This window comes from Haliotis rufescens, unplaced genomic scaffold (assembly GCF_023055435.1).
Source record: "Haliotis rufescens isolate VD_foot unplaced genomic scaffold, xgHalRufe1.0.p SCAF_15, whole genome shotgun sequence".
NCBI lineage: Eukaryota > Metazoa > Mollusca > Gastropoda > Lepetellida > Haliotidae > Haliotis > Haliotis rufescens.
Window position 1 is genome coordinate 30,258,951 of NW_025963835.1, and position 17,636 is coordinate 30,276,586.

The 17,636-nt window shown below is 42.5% G+C and overlaps 1 protein-coding gene across 1 annotated transcript in view; it reads left to right on the forward strand.

Moving 5' to 3' along the window:
• LOC124131921 overlaps positions 1-15,405 on the forward strand; it is a 40,088-nt gene extending 24,683 nt beyond the window's left edge. The window contains exons 11-22 of the mRNA XM_048395877.1: positions 1,024-1,109; positions 1,873-1,936; positions 2,771-2,959; positions 3,417-3,658; positions 4,360-4,639; positions 5,453-5,584; positions 6,116-6,299; positions 7,020-7,210; positions 8,931-9,182; positions 9,925-10,036; positions 11,682-11,808; positions 14,986-15,405. Of these exons, the coding sequence (XP_048251834.1) occupies positions 1,024-1,109; positions 1,873-1,936; positions 2,771-2,959; positions 3,417-3,658; positions 4,360-4,639; positions 5,453-5,584; positions 6,116-6,299; positions 7,020-7,210; positions 8,931-9,182; positions 9,925-10,036; positions 11,682-11,808; positions 14,986-15,088 (1,962 nt within the window). The 3' untranslated portion in view covers positions 15,089-15,405. The remainder of the gene's footprint in view (positions 1-1,023; positions 1,110-1,872; positions 1,937-2,770; positions 2,960-3,416; positions 3,659-4,359; positions 4,640-5,452; positions 5,585-6,115; positions 6,300-7,019; positions 7,211-8,930; positions 9,183-9,924; positions 10,037-11,681; positions 11,809-14,985) is intronic.
• The last annotated feature ends 2,231 nt before the right edge of the window (positions 15,406-17,636 follow it).

The following is a 17,636-nucleotide window of genomic DNA, read 5'->3' on the forward strand; positions in this document are numbered from 1 at the left end:
AGTCTGGATGTCCTCAGTTGTAGGTAATCTGGATGTCCTCTGTTGTAGGTATTCTGTATGTCTTCTGTTGTAGGTATTCTGTATGTCCTCTGTTGTAGGTAGTCTGGATGTCCTCAGTTGTAGGTAGTCTGGATGTCCTCTTTTGTAGGTAGTCTGTATGTTCTCTGTTGTAGGTATTCTGGATGTCCTCTGTTGAAGGTATCCTGTATGTCTTATGTTGTACGTATTCTGAATGTCCTCTGTTGTAGGTATTCTGAATGTCCTCTGTTGAAAGTATTCTGTATGTCCTCTGTTGAAGGTATTCTGTATGTCCTTTGTTGTAGGTAGTTTGGATGTCCTCAGTTGTAGGAATTCTGGATGTCCTCTGTTGTAGGTATTCTGTATGTCCTCTGTTGTAGGTATTCTGTATGTCCTCTGTTGTAGGTATTCTGTATGTCCTCTGTTGTAGGTATTCTTGATGTCTTCTGTTGTAGATAGTCTGGATGTCCTCTGTTGTAGGTATTCTGGATGTCCTCTGTTGTAGGTATTCTGGATGTCCTCTGTTGTAGGTAGTTTGGATGTCCTCAGTTGTAGGAATTCTGGATGTCCTCTGTTGTAGATATTCTGTATGTCCTCAGTTGTAGGAATTCTGGATGTCCTCTGTTGTAGGTATTCTATATGTCCTCTGTTGTAGATAGTCTGGATGTCCTCAGTTGTAGGTAATCTGGATGTCCTCTGTTGTAGGTATTCTGTATGTCTTCTGTTGTAGGTATTCTGTATGTCCTCTGTTGTAGGTAGTCTGGATGTCCTCAGTTGTAGGTAGTCTGGATGTCCTCTTTTGTAGGTAGTCTGTATGTTCTCTGTTGTAGGTATTCTGGATGTCCTCTGTTGAAGGTATCCTGTATGTCTTATGTTGTACGTATTCTGAATGTCCTCTGTTTTAGGTATTCTGAATGTCCTCTGTTGAAAGTATTCTGTATGTCCTCTGTTGAAGGTATTCTGTATGTCTTCTGTTGTAGGTATTTTGTATGTCCTCTGTTGTAGGTAACGGTTGCAAAGAATCAGACAGTCACAGACAAGAAGGTGTGCATGGTCACTGCCCACTCGCACATGGTCACATTCGATGGAAGGTATACTAGTAGTGGGATCCAGTGGCAATGTATCGTAACATATAGAGAATAGTTCATCTTGTCAAACAACGAGTTAATGTCACCGAATGACAAGGTTGATATTTGCATGAACGGAGAAATCAGGAGTTAATGTCAAGGTTATCAGGATTACGCGTGTGCAATTTTGACAGTATTCCAGGTATAAGACGGCATGTCAGTTTAATACGGGAGGAAAGTGATGCAGGTCTCAGACGTTTATCTCTTTGGTGAAACCAACGAACAGGGATATGGTGATCAGACCTAGAAACATAATAAGAGAGTGAGTTGGGTTTTACGCCGCTTTTAACAGTATTCCAGTTATATCACGGCGTGTCAGCTTAATGTGGGAGGAAAGCCCGAAGTGATGCAGGTCTCAGACGTTTACCACTTCGGTGAAACCCACGAGCACGGGTATGGTGCTGACAAACCTAGAAACATAATCGGGGCGAACCGGAATTCGAACACACAATCGTAGGTTTCTGGCGTGCCCAAGGGACGCAACTCTGCACAGCGAATCGCGGCGCCTTAGACGACTGGGCCACCCGTTCCCCCTAGAAATATAATTTAGGCGAACCGGGATTCATAGGTTTCTAGCGTGCCCAAGCGAGAAACCCGTCCGACCAACCGATATTGTAGTATTGTAGTATTCCTTCTGTAGACACCCGATATGTAGAGTATTGCACATGTTTGTTGAGTTGCACAGTTGTGCATAACGCTACTTTAAGGATACCCTTGGCATTTCCAGACACTACGAGCATCATTCTGAAGGAGTATTCACATTGTATGGCAACCGGCTAGTCCACACCGAGGTAAGATCGTGTATAGTTCAGGGACCGGTTGCACAAAGCGGCAGTAGCGCTGAGACTGTCGTGAGTCAATATTGAAGTATGAAAGTCAGGATCATCCTAGCGCTAAGATCGCTTTTGGAACCGGCCCCTGGGTGCCGTTGTGCAAGGCGATCTTAGCGCTAAGGTGATCGTTACACCCATACCTTAACATAGACTTACGACTGTCGTAGGTCTGAGGTTGTTTTGGTACCTTGATTTGTATTTTATTCTTAAATATAAGATGGTTTCGCGAACACCTGATTTTTGGTGAATTATTCATATAATCTCCCCAATCTGTTTCGAATGGTACTATTCTGGACTGGTTATTGTCAGTTGTTGACTTTGCATATTTTATCAATATGGAAGAACCATAATTTTGTAAGTGTCAGATTGTACGAAAGCCTATTTCGGGTCAAAATTGAAATATAGAAAAGACACGAATAGTAATTCGTTATTACAAAAACAAGATTCGTTTTTACGAAAACAATATTCGTTATAACGAAATTATTTCCGTAATAACGAATCTTTTTTCCATTATACCGAAATAATTTGCGTAATAAGGAATCTTTATTTCCGTTATAACGAATTTCTTTTCGTGTCTTTTCCATATCTCAATATTGACCCCAATAGGCTATCGTAAGATTGTTGTGTTGTTGTGGTTGTGATGTTATTCAAAATGTTATACTTTCCCATAAATCAACCCGTTAATTAAGGTATTTTAGTGAACATTTATGGACTTATATTATTATTCTTTCTATATATCAAAGTAGATGGTCCTGACATGTCTGTTGTAAAGACATCTTGGATATTTGAAAGGTACAAGTGCAGTTCACCAAGTGCAGAGACACCGACGCAGCCTTCTGCCCATGCGCACTTGCCATTCGTGCTGGACAAACTGTGTTCCGTCTTGATGGCTGCCGTGGAGGTCCCTGGAGGATCCAACACGCATTCCGTGACTCACATGGGGATTTAGTCGAAGTGAAGAGGAAGGGTAGCATGTATATAGTACGTTGTGGAAAATCAACATGGAGATAATTTTATATGTCCGATATCTTGATATAAATGTAAAAATAAAGTAAATGTAAGCATTGTACCTGCCTAACTTACATCCCAAACTTGTCGAGTCCATGCAAAGTATTTTCATTCTCAAACGGCGGTGAGGTATCCTTGTCGTTAAAGTGAGTGAGTATGGTTTTATGCCGCTGTTAGCAATATTCCAGCAATACCACGGCGGGGGACACCAGAAATGGGCTTCAAACAGTGTACCCATGTGGGGAATCGAACCCGGGTCTTCAGCATGACGAGCGAACGCTTTTAACACTTGGCTACTCCACCGCCCCTAGTCGTTAAAGCGTTCGTTCGTCATGCCGTAGGTTCTAGTTCGATGTGGCTATTGCATCTAGCTTCACAACAACAGCAAATAGCAGTCTTGATTTACACAGTATGAGTATTCGCACGACAGGTCCGTCTTCCAACTGACACCTACCTGCACGTGAGCATACACCACCACCTGCTGTCGGTGTGGATGTTCCCGGTACAGAGCGACATCCGCAACAGCGGTGGGTTGTGTGGGGTGCTGTCGGGTGATTGTGCGGACGACTTCAAACACAGGGACGGAAGCTATAACCCATCATCAGATGCGAGGGTACCCTGCCAAGGGAGCAACAGAAGAAATACTTTTCCGGCGTTCACAGATTCGTGGAGGTGTGATTCACACAAAGTTAATTCTCTCTCATAATCTGTAACTCGAATCCAAAAATCCAAGCATTCAGATCACCTTGAAGATATAAAATTCAATTCTCTCTCGCTCTCTCTCTCTCTCTCTCTCTCTCTCTCTCTCTCTCTCTCTCTCTCTCTCTCTCTCTCAAACCACAAAAGCATAAACACATTCAGATCATCTTGAAGATATAAAATTCTCTCTTTCTTTCTCTCTCTCTCTCTCTCTCTCTCTCTCTCTCTCTCTCTCTCTCTCTCTCAAACCACAAAAGCGTAAACACATTCAGATCATCTTGAAGATATAAAATTATCTGTCTATCTGTGTGTAACGACGGGTATTGACGCAGTCATAGAGAATATCTCAAACAACACACACCATCCTCTAAATGGTCCCCTCTAAATACCAGGTTGGTCCCACATACAATACATATCCGAATTAAAGTTTTAATTTGGTGTGCCCGTTGATTTGTAGGTTTGGATTAGTTACAGAAGCACTCAGGTACCCATGCTATTGCTTGTGGTGATAAATGAATCACCTTACATTTAAGTATGTACTCTCTTTCGTCTAAAGAGCCTAATATCTCAGTAAACGTTCCGATGGAGTTTAATATAAAAAGCGTGTATACTATTATGTCATAGTAATGCGTAGAACTGCAGTATACAAACGGAAATGCATTGTTGTTTCCCAGGGTTTCTGAAAACGAAAATCTCTTTCTGGAAACAAGCCTGGAACATTTACAACCGTGGGGAAACACTAGCAGCCTACATTGCCACTGTACAAGCGCAACCCCTCAACACGCCCCCGCATGCACTGCCTCCACCTCCAGTTTCTGTGAACATGGTCGACGATGGATGGACCAGTTTACTGCTGTGCTGGAGCCTGTGCAGTGTCCGGGGTTGGAGAGGGAGCACCATACCAGGGTGGCATACACCGGCGAAGGGCAACAGATAGCCAGTGGTCAAGCACAGGTACAGTGAGTGAGTTGGGTTTAACGCCGCTTTTAACACTATTCAAGTTATATCACGGCGTGTCAGCTTAATGTTGCAGGAAAGCCCGAAGTGACGCAGGTCTTAGACGTTTACCACTTCGTTGAAACCCACGAGCACGGGTATGGTGCTGACAAACCTAGAAACATAATCGGGGCGACCCGGGATTCGAACAATCATAGGTTTCTGGTATGCTCAAGGGACGCAACTCTGCACAGCGAATCTCGTCGCCTTATACGACTGGGCCACCCGTGTCCCCAGCACATGTATAGACCATGATGTAGATACTAGGAAGTGCTACCTGGGAACAGTAAGAGCTGACTAGCTGTAAGATGCAACCCAGATTTTGTTTGTTGTTCAACGCCGCACTCAGCAATATTCCACCTATATAACGGCGATCTGTAAATAATTGAATCTTGACCTGACAATCCAGTGATTGACATCATGAGCATCGATCTGCAATGTAGTTCACAGTAAGTTGTACCCAGTAGTAAACGTGAGCGCTGACTGGTAAGTGAGTGCTACTCAGCTGTATGGTTTAGTACTACCCAGCAGTCAGAGCTGGTGCTACAATATGATAATATGTTAGGGGCAGAGTTAACCAGCAGTATCACCGAGGAAATTCTAACAGTTGGAAAGAATGTCTTCCAGTATGGAAGTAATGCATTGGGGAAATACACAAACTACAACCACTCTCCCAGTATAAATATTTACAGGAAATGCAAGAACCTAGTTTGGAATTTTATTTCCACTGTAATCGGCTCCACAATAATATGTCATTCTTTGTTGTTTCAGACAATAACACGGAATGAAGGTGAGGCTATGGCGTTGTGTGAGACCCTCTTCCACAGATTGCTGAAGGCGTGCATTGTTTTACCTGGCTCAGGGATCCAGGACAGCCTGGACAACTGTGTATTTGATCTCCAGGTAAGATTCAAAGGTGACCAAGACAACCGAATCGTTGATGTACAGGTAAGCTTTCGGACCAGCAAAGACAACTGTAATGCTGTTGTGTTATTTGACGCTTCTTCTCGCAAACTTCTCCCTAACCTAAATATATCTATATTTCGAGTAAGGATAAGAATTTATGGATGAACAACTTCTGTATTACAATTGAGAGCGACGAAGTTATATTTCGAGTGTTATTTTGAAACAGAAGAGTAAGTTCAAAGAATATGTGCCTTTAAGTAAAATGTGTGCCTTTTACTCTTTTGCTGAAATTTGTGAAATGTCTACAGTTATCGTTTGAACTCATGCGGGAGCCATAATTGGATAAAAATTGTGTTTCATTGTGTAATGTCCTTTCCTCGTTGTTAGAACATAGAAACACAATTTGGCAATCTTAAATTCGAATCAACGATCATCGGTGCGCCTAACGGACGCAACTCTGCTAATTCGCAGCACCTCAGCCACCCGTGCCCCCAGAACATGGTGATATGACATTGCTCTCATTCACAGCAAACGAACACCAGTGATATTGTCAAACAGTCAATGGAGGCAGCGAAGATCAGTTGCGTATACGCCCTTGTTATGAACACTGTATTGGACGAGCAGCGATCTGACGAAGAAAGGAGAGTGTATGAAAAGGTCATGGCAGTTACGTGTCCTTTTGACTGCAACGGGCGAGGTGAATGTAAGAATGGTACGTGTCTTCACGAGAACATTGTTCTCGCAGTTCATTAAATACAATATACTCTCTTAAAAAAAAGAAACGCATAGGTAGTATGTAGTTCATTGAACCTGAAAAAATGGAAAATGTTGGTGGCCTGATATTCGACAAACGGTGCGCCATTGTCGATTTGCAATGTCTTAAACGGTATTACACACTTGTTCAAAAATATCATGGAGGAAAACCTCCTAACCTTACAGCCTTGGAATTGGAGAAACTGGAGATGAGTGTGGTTTAGCGATGAATCAGGATTTCATCTTCACCGGCGTGATGGAAGAGAACGTGTTTATCGTCGTCGAAACGAGAGTTTTGCCCCTCATTGTATACGTGAATTCAACAATTTCGGTGGCGGTAGTACTAAAAATCTACCTTTGCGTTTCATTTTTTGAAGAGTGTACATTATATGCTTGTGGGTCTGGATGTTTGCTTGCCATGGACTTTATGAATATGGAAGAAACAACAATCCCAAATACTTCTGATGTGTAACATCCTTTAAGGCAGTATTACCGTTTGTCAGTGTCCTATGATAAGTGAGAATGCCCCCATTTATGAAGACCACAACATTTGTTTTATCCAGATGTATTTCTAAACCAATTTACAAAACGATCGTAAAACATTTAGTAAGATTAATGTGTTTCATTGACAACCCACATGCACGACCAAGGGAGGTCTGACGTGTTCTTCATCTCCCAGGTTCCTGTGCATGTAACAGCGACTATGGTGGCAACGATTGTTCTGTACTGAGGTCATCTGCTCCAAGGACATTTGGCTTTAGAAACAATGGTTTGTGTGACGTCAAAAAGTGCACATGTTCTGAGACGTCAGTATTGGCTGAGAACGTCATCGAATCGGACGACACGGTGTGCCGGATACAGCACTTTACGGTCAGTGAATCCCATGAATGATATTTGTTTGTTTGTCTGTTGTTGAACGCCGCTCTCAGGAATTGTCCAGCTGTATGACGTTGGCCAATACGCTATCGAGTTTGGAACCAGATGCTCTCGTGATTCATATTATAAGTCCTTATCAACGCCGTCGGGGTACTGAGATATGCAATCAACCAACTGGAAGTCACATAGCCTGACCACGGCTGGTTAGGCTACCGCCTTATTGTTATAGCGTTGGCTCGTCAAGCCGAAAGCCAGGTTCGATATTCCACATGACTACAATATGTGAAGCCCATTTCTGGTATCCCCCGCCGTGGGAATGATGGACTATTGCTGAAGGCACCGTAAAACCATACGCGATCCACTATATTAGTTCTGTGCACATACGATATGTTTGCGCTACACTTACTGGAACATCAAGTTTTAATTCAATAGTTGAATATGCCGTGCAAAATTCATATCGAGAGTAGGGGAGCTCTTGGCATGTTCGCTGCGAACCATAACTGACATTGAACGACGTATTAACGGCACCAGTGAGACAATCCATAGCTTATATAGGCACAGACTGAAGGCAACAATAACCCCGAATGAACCGCGATGACAGGCCAAGATACAAACCAGTTTCGTATGATTATACCACAACCAGCCTGTGTCCTATCTAGACAGTGCAATGTCACCTTCCACACGGTTCAAAGCCGACTACTGGATCACAATATCAGAGGTCGCCGTCCTGTAAATAATTGCGACAAACAATTTCCACATTCATAAGAAATCTCTACTAAAAGCAGAATGCGTTGTACGATTCGACTATATCATAAACAAATAGTGATGAAACCAGGCGTTCGCGAATAGGTGAGGGTATCCTGCCCACAGGTGGCACACGTCACAAACACATGCAAAGGCAAGTGAACCGTTCATCTGACAAAAAATTGGGAACATATTGTACAAGTAAAAATGGGGAATTGCATCGGACATAATTGTTGTGACCGATGCGTCATAATTGGAAATGTTCTCCACATGTCTCGATTGAACCTCAAATATTGTGAAACGTATACACCAAAGGCTTGAGCTGCTTTAATACTGTTCAACATATCTGTTGGAAAGATGAAGTCATCCTTCTTGTCATACAGCTTTTTATCACTCTGAATCTTTATCTATAGATCTAAATATGAAACAGACGAGGCTGTCTTACTGGTTGCCTTTATTCTAGTTCAGGTGGGTTCATCAGTGGAAGAGAATTGGCTATTTGATGGTTATTGATCGATATCAGATCATCGATATACCTGAAGCTTAAATTAAAATTCTTGGCCAAATACCCATATGTTGACTTTGCCAATCCGAGCTAATAGCCCTCATCAAGGAGGGGAGCACAGTTGGTGCCCATGGATATGCCTATCTCTTGCCTTAATGCCTTCCCACAACATTTACATAGTCCAGCATTGCAGATGACATATTTGTTTTTATTTTTGCAAATTGTCCTGATCCTCTGAAGATGGATATGTAACTATCAGCAACATCATGCTCACGTTCAATTCCTCCTATATGTAACACTCTATAATAGAACCATTCCTGCATCATACTTACGCTCAAAAATTCTGATTTGTCTATTTTATTCCATAAACATATCAATGCCAGTTCAACGCATACATATGCGAAATGAGTTTAGGAAGCCTTACATTTTGGCTGGACGAATAGTGGTGATCTTCTCTCTGTTCAGGTCGACCTGCAGGGGCTGGAGACCAGGGTCAGTACCACCGTGGCGAGAGCCCGAGTTGCTAGTGTCAGTGAAGTAGTGTGTAGCCTGCCCACCCAGCGTCGAACTCAGTCCATCGCAGATGTTGTGAACGGGTACCGTGTTGCCATATCCAACGACGGGATAACTTTTAGTGAGCACAGCACCTTGATCGTCTATAACTCCGAGTGCCAGGCGTGCAGCGTTGATTCGGACAGCGTCACATGCAACTTTACGGTAGGTACAAAAAGCGAATATTTTGGCCACACTTCGTGTTACATTACAGAGGTGGCAGAGGCGGACGAGGTGGCAGTTAGCATATACGCATTGACGTTGTATCAAGAATTTTCATAATGAGGTTAGATTGTATATTGGTGTAAAATTATATCAATTCTCACCATGATTGGAGTGATTAGTATGTGAGTAATTCGTTGTATCAAGTGTCTCCATAATGATGTCAGACAGTATATTGGTATTGCGTTGTATCAAGTGTCTCCATTATGATGTCAGACAGTATATTGGTATTGCGTTGTATCAAGTGTCTCCATAATGATGTCAGACAGTATATTGGTATTACGTTGTATCAAGTGTCTCCATAATGATGTCAGAATATATTGGTATTACGTTGTATCAAGTGTCTCCATAATGATGTCAGATAGTTTATTGGTATTACGTTGTATCAAGTGTCTCCATAATGATGTCAGACAGTATATTGGTATTACGTTGTATCAAGTGTCTCCATAATGATGACAGAATATATTGGTATTACGTTGTATCAAGTGTCTCCATAATAATGTCAGATAGTACATTGATATTACGTTGTAGCAAGTGTCTCTTTTATGAGATTTCATGGTTTATTGGTATTGCGTTGTATCAAGTGTCTCTGTAATCCAGTTCGAGACACCCTCCTGTACAGCTGGGGTGTATCTTGCTGTTTTAGGCGGCTCATGTGTAGCTAAAGGGATTATCTTGCTTTCAGACACCTTCTTGTGTAGCTGACGGGGTTTGTGTGTCACGAGGTCAGCTCCATCCGGGAGACAACTGCCATATTTGTGACGTCACACATCCGGGATCCTGGACACGGCTTAGTAGTAAGTTCCTTTTTAAAGCAAATGAAAAATGTATTATTAATCCACAGTTTGCGAAATAATGTATGCGGGATATATACCAGCGGAAAAAAGTAACTGTGCTACATATTAAGTGATGTAAATGTTATGTTACAACAAACACATTGACAAAACCCATCAAGGTAACAGGAGACAGAGGGACACGCCCTAAAAGAGGGGTGGTGTAAGAGATCCATTAACAATGTCAATATCACGTCTGACCACCATTGGCGTTGATAGAACACATGCGATTTTGTAAAACAAATTCAACCAAAGGCATGTCCCAACTGAGCAAGCATCCTGAGCTGATCCTGTCGTAGACGTCAATGTCATCTCATCCCGAAAGTTTTCTATGGAGGAGAGGTCTAGACAAACATGGCAGTACAGCAATTTAATACTGCCTCAAAACATCTGTTACTACACGTGTAACATGTTTGCTGGCATTATTTTTACGTACCTGTTTTGCACCAGGGCATAACCTGATCACTAACAATCCCGACCCGTGAAGATCCGGGGTAGAATAGGTCTTCAGCAACCTATGATTGCCGTAAAAGGTGACTATGCTTGTCCTTAGAAGAGACTAACGAGATCGGAGGGTCAGGCTCGCTGACTCGGTTAATGCATGTCGTCATGACGTCAATCACTGGATTGTTTGGTCCAGACTCGATTATTTACAGTCCGCCGTCATAGCTGGGATATTGCCGAGTGCGGCGTTAAACAACAAACACACAAACAATCTAGATTGGTTATTCTCTGGTGATGGCGTTTTCTATTCCGTACATGTCCCTCGTCCAATCGCCTATGTCAAACAGGAAATTAATCAGGAAATTGATAAAAAAGCAATCAGGCCTCAAATCGAAATTAAGAAAAATGAATTTGCGAGATGGGCAAATATACCCCAGTGTGTATGTCTGACGTGGATGTATTGTATTGTATAATGCATTGACGCGTTCAGAAAATGTCAAAAACCGATTTGACAACAACGATCGTCAACTATACAGCTGTTTAATACAAAGTTTAATTCACTATAAAACCTGTTTTTATAGGTCAATATATGCATATTAAAATGTAGGATGTACAAATTGTTCAACAAAATTTATGTTCAAGCAGCTGTGAATATGTAGCTGTTCTGTGCAACCAACGTTCAGTCTAAGGGAGGTTACTCTATTTATGGTGCAAGTCATTAGACCGGACATACTCACCCACAGGTGAATTCCACATTATTTCAAAACTTTCTTGTCACACCGTATAACATGCGAAAATGTATACTTGTAGGTCTCCAGTAATATGAGTTGTAAAGGAATTCTATTTTGTGTTTTGCTCGTCAAATATTGTCTAAAAAAGGTGACCCCATAGGAAGCTGGGGTTTGAGTATGGCATAGTTGCATACCTTAGGTGTTCCAGAGCCCTGAATGACTGGTTCGTATCCCGGTTTGCCCTGATGATATAACTAGGTTTGTCACGTGTGGGTTTCATCACATTCGTAAATTTGTCAGACGTGCATCACTTGGAGTTTTCATGCCACATCAAGTCCACACGCCGTGTTGATGTAACTGAAGTAGTGCTCAGAGCGGCGCTCATCCAAACTTACTCACTCACTCACTCAGTGGAAGCTTTTGAAATACTTCAGATGGCACGTGCGGTGGATCTGGCGAGGACATTTCGGCTGAATGGATCACAGCAGGATCTATTACCATGGTGACGGTAGTATTTGCTGCGACTTGCATTGCGCTGTGCTTAACATTAGGGAAGAAAAGGTAAATTTGCCACTTGCCATATATAAACCTGTACGAGCATCACTGAACACAAATTGAAATGTATATGACCTTTACTCGTTGCATTAGCGAACCGGAACAAGATTCAGTGACCAAACGTGAGATATACAGGTTAAAATAGGTCTTCAGCAAACTCATGCTTGCCGCAAAAGGCGACTAACGGGATCGGGTGGTCAGGCACGCTGACTTGGTTGATGCATGTCATTGTATCTCAATTGCGTTGATGGATGCTGATGATGTCAATCACTGAACTGTGTGGTCGATACTCGGTTATTTACAGACCGCCTTCAAACAACAAACAAACAGCATCACTGGCCCATCTTGGACTAAATTTGACCAGCACAAGTACTAGTATCACTGGACGGACTTTATAATATGCACATCATACGTCTGTGGAGCACTAAACCTACTTGGCTCACGCATCACCCAAGTATCGCTGGCCCTACATAACAACATGTGGCCTGTACACCTACAAGTGGCCTTACATAACAACATGTGGCATGTACCCTACAAGTGGTCCTACATAACAACATGTGGCATATACACCTACAAGTGGCCTTACATAACAACATGTGGCATATACACCTACAAGTGGCCCTACATAACAACATGTGGCCTGTACACCTACAAGTGGCCCTACATAACAACATGTGGCCTGTACACCTACAAGTGGCCCTACATAACAACATGTGGCCGGTACACCTACAAGTGGCCCTACATAACAACATGTGGCCGGTACACCTACAAGTGGCCCTACATAACAACATGTGGCCGGTACACCTACAAGTGGCCTTACATAACAACATGTGGCCTGTACACCTACAAGTGGCCTTACATAACAACATGTGGCATGTACCCTACAAGTGGCCCTACATAACAACATGTGGCCGGTACACCTACAAGTGGCCCTACATAACAACATGTGGCCTGTACACCTACAAGTGGCCCTACATAACAACATGTGGCCGGTACACCTACAAGTGGCCTTACATAACAACATGTGGCATGTAAACCTACAAGTGGCCCTACATAACAACATGTGGCATGTAACCTACAAGTGGCCCTACATAACAACATGTGGCCGGTACACCTACAAGTGGCCCTACATAACAACATGTGGCCGGTACACCTACAAGTGGCCTTACATAACAACATGTGGCATGTACACCTACAAGTGGCCTTACATAACAACATGTGGCCGGTACACCTACAAGTGGCCCTACATAACAACATGTGGCATGTAAACCTACAAGTGGCCCTACATAACAACATGTGGCCGGTACACCTACAAGTGGCCTTACATAACAACATGTGGCCGGTACACCTACAAGTGGCCTTACATAACAACATGTGGCCGGTACACCTACAAGTGGCCTTACATAACAACATGTGGCCGGTACACCTACAAGTGGCCCTACATAACAACATGTGGCCTGTACACCTACAAGTGGCCCTACATAACAACATGTGGCATGTAAACCTACAAGTGGCCCTACATAACAACATGTGGCCGGTACACCTACAAGTGGCCTTACATAACAACATGTGGCATGTAAACCTACAAGTGGCCCTACATAACAACATGTGGCATGTAAACCTACAAGTGGCCCTACATAACAACATGTGGCCGGTACACCTACAAGTGGCCCTACATAACAACATGTGGCATGTACACCTACAAGTGGCCTTACATAACAACATGTGGCATGTACCCTACAAGTGGCCCTACATAACAACATGTGGCATGTACACTTACAAGTGGCCCTACATAACAATATGTGGCCGGTACACCTACAAGTGGCCCTACATAACAACGTGTGGCATGTACACTTACAAGTGGCCCTACATAACAACATGTGGCATGTACCCTACAAGTGGCCCTACATAACTATATGTGGCATGTACCCTACAAGTGGCCCTACATAACAACGTGTGGCCTGTACCCTACAAGTGCCGTCACGACAATAATTGGTCTTACTTAGAAACACCTGGCCGGCACTACAATGAGTGGCCCTATTTAGAAACACCTGGCCGTCACGACAATAAGTAGCCCTACTAAGAAACACCTGGTCGGCACGACAATAAGTGGCCCCGCTTAGAAACACATGGCCGGCACAACAATAAGTGGCCATACCTAGAGCTCATGATATTATTAAGCATGTCTTTTTGTATTGTACATTGAATATGAATGACAGAAATGAACTATTTGAAATCATTTGTGATGTGATAGATGTCTCTACATTTGCAAGACTATGTAGTGAGGACGATGATATAATCCTGTCTGTACTACTTGGCGGTATGCCTGAGTGTGTTAGCTCTTTATCTCAAAGTCTATGGGGTGACCTTATGGTTATTGTGTCAAGACATTGTAGGAAATGGCTGTATATGTTACAAAACAGTTATAAGAATGCTTGATTGTCATGCATTTTGTAGTTATCATTTCTAATAATATTGTTCAATTGTACTACTGTACACCTCTGTAATTATACATATAATCATATATGATATGTATCTACAATATCTGGAGGAAATAAAGAATATCTATCTATTTATGGGCGCCACGACAATACGTGGCCCTAATAAGAAACACATGGCCGTCACGACAATAATTGGTCTTACTTAGAAACACCTGGCCGGCACGACAATAAGTGGCACTGCATAGAAACACATGGCCGGCACCACAATAAGTGGCCCTACTAAGAAACCCCTGGTCGGCACGACAATAAGTGGCACTACTTAGAAACACATGGCCGGCACAACAATAAGTGGCCATACCTAGAAACACATGGGCGGCACGACAATAAGTAGCCCTAATAAGAAACCCATGGCCGTCACGACAATAATTGGTCTTACTTAGAAACACCTGGCCGGCACGACAATGGGTGGCCCTACTTAGAAACACCTGGCCGACACGACAATAAGTGGCACTACTTAGAAACACATGGCCGGCACGACTATAAGTGCTCTTACTCGGAAACGTACGGACTGGCCCAGCATTGGCATACATGACAATACACGTGTCATCGATCCTACACCCTACAACACACCTGTGGGCCTGTACACGTGGCAGTAACAACAAGCCACGTTTAGTGTCTGCCTGTGTTGTTGTTGTGAACTAACTATACATCCATGGTAAGCATTTGTTGTTTTCTTTATCAGGGTCGGGAAATCTGTCCCACCTAGTGTCCCTTACAACCTGGGATGGAACGGACCTTCACGGATAGAGATCATACCCTTGGAACGTACACAACCAGGGGTTTGATGAAACAGAAGCTTTCGGCACCTGTACGTTATTTCCACCATGACGTCATTGTGTGTGACGACACTTGTCATTACTGGACAAACTTTGTCATGGTGTCAATCTATAATGAATTTCTGTGAACAACAAAACCATCAGTGCTGCTGAATATTGCATTATGAAAGTATAGGTTGTAACTGAGCGTGTAGAACCATATGCTTACTGCACATTATCTTCATGTAGTTATCTCCACCTTCACAATATGTTGGGTGTACAGTATAGTTCCCAACCACATTGGATGAAGATGAATTAAACGAACTCGAAATAAAAGCGACAAAACCTTTTCCATATTCATAAGAAATATTTGCCGAAAGCAAAGTCGATTGTACGATTCCGTTGGTTTGGCTGGTTTGACCACCCGATCCCGTTAGTCGCCTTTTACGACAAGCATAGTCCCCTCCACGGCAAGTATGGGTTGCTGAAGGCCTATTCTACCCCGGAATCTTGTACGATTCCGACTTTATCATGATCATGTGTTTATGAAGCACTATCGAACAGTAATGATACCAGGTGTTCCCTAAAGGTGAGAGTGCGAGTATCCTTTTAAAGTTTAAAGGAGATTTACAGTAAACTATAAATGTGGGATTAAATCATTTGTAAAACATATCACAAGTGTCTTGAAGGAAAAAATACTGAAGGCAATATTTGTGACAACAAACGTTAAAAAATACTCGTATTCCGGAAACTATGGAGAGTCAACTAGCAGGGTTGTCATCACGTGACGTCATAGTTGAGTGTTGATTTGCAGACGATCACCTTCGTTGGTATCGTTGCTTTCAGAGAAGTAGTAGCTCACGTGTATGTGACTCTTCTGAACGATGTTGCAACTTCTTCGAGTGAGTGAGTGAGTTGGGTTTAACGCCGCTTTTAACACTATTCCAGTTATATCGCGGCGTGTCAGCTTAATATTGGAAGAAAGCCCGAAGTGATGCAGGTCTCAGACGTTTACCACTTCGGTGAAACCCACGAGTACGGGTATCGTGCTGACAAACCTAGAAACATAATCGGGGCGAACCGGGATTCGAACCCACAATCATAGGTGTCTGGCGTGCCCAAGGGACGCAACTCTGCACAGCGAATCGCGGCGCCTTAGACGACTGGGCCACCCGTGACCCCTTCGCAACTTCTTAGATGTCACAGGGACATGTGTCCATACCTCACCACCCTCACTTTGATGTTGAATAAAACTCCAAATACACCACTCACACACATACACTTCACACTTTTGAAGTTTGTTGGTAATTATCTGTTCTGTGCGACCATCCATTGTCCCCGTTATTGTAGACAAAGCAAAACTACTCAACGAGGGCCGATGAAAATTAGGTTCATCGTAAATATCGCTATTTGTGACATTTTACAAAATCACCATTAACGGGGTTATTTCGAATTCCTTTATGTTATGAAATAGAAATATCGGATATTTACTCTGGGAAAACAATTACCAAAACAGCCCATTAGCGATCACGTGCATTTGTGATTTGACCAATCACTTATGATCATACTAAAACGTCGCTTAATAACTATAGAATCGTTCAGCATGTTTTACAAAATATGTAAACACTAACTCCGAAGAGAACTTTCCGCCATATTGGATAATGTCTTCAAAATCCCGTTTCGTGCATGCCAGTTGTGAGACGTCACATATTACATCACACGTGCACATACTCATCTACGATACATATAGCCCTGAATTCCTCGTACCGTATACGACGTAATAAGCGCCCCGCTCTAATAAGCGCCCACGGTCATATTTGCTAAAATATTGGCTAGTGAACAATCCCAATTGGCACCCCTTCCGATTGATCAATGTACACAAGACTTATTTTTCGCGTATGATACGCAATCCTGTGTTGTATGCACCCTTAATTATGGGCAATTAAATTCTGGAAAAATATATCTGTCGTACATAAACATTTCAGGCCGTCAGCATAAACCACGAAATTTATCGTTCAACTGGTTTTTTTCACCAAAATGATATTCTAATAAGAGACCCCTATTTCTAATTTTGAGAGCGCCCTAGGTCGAATACGGTATATGTTAACGACAAATGATAACACCGATTTGTCACTAGTATAAATTAATGGTTTAGATGAAATCAAGCAAATTAAATCAGGTGTCAAAAATTAATGCTGTGCTCGGAAAACAAAGCAAAATTCAGATTTTGCACTGCATACCATATTTATCCTGCAAACAAGAGAGATTCATTCGTCAATTCGTAATATACACTGGCTCACAATTTTGTGTGAATATGCATGGGAAAATATCATATCAAAGATTGGAATTACACAGAGATATGTTACGATGATTTGGTAAATTCATCAACAGTTACGTTACGGGTGAGGCCATGACTTTGACGAAACATCCACAACGACGACGATATTTTTCTGCATTTCTGACTAATTCTCTTTGTTACAATAGAAAACAATAAAAGAATGTCGATTTTCAGATTACTGATTACTTACGTCACACGTTTATGTATATACGATCCCGAGCAAACTTTGAATACCAGCAC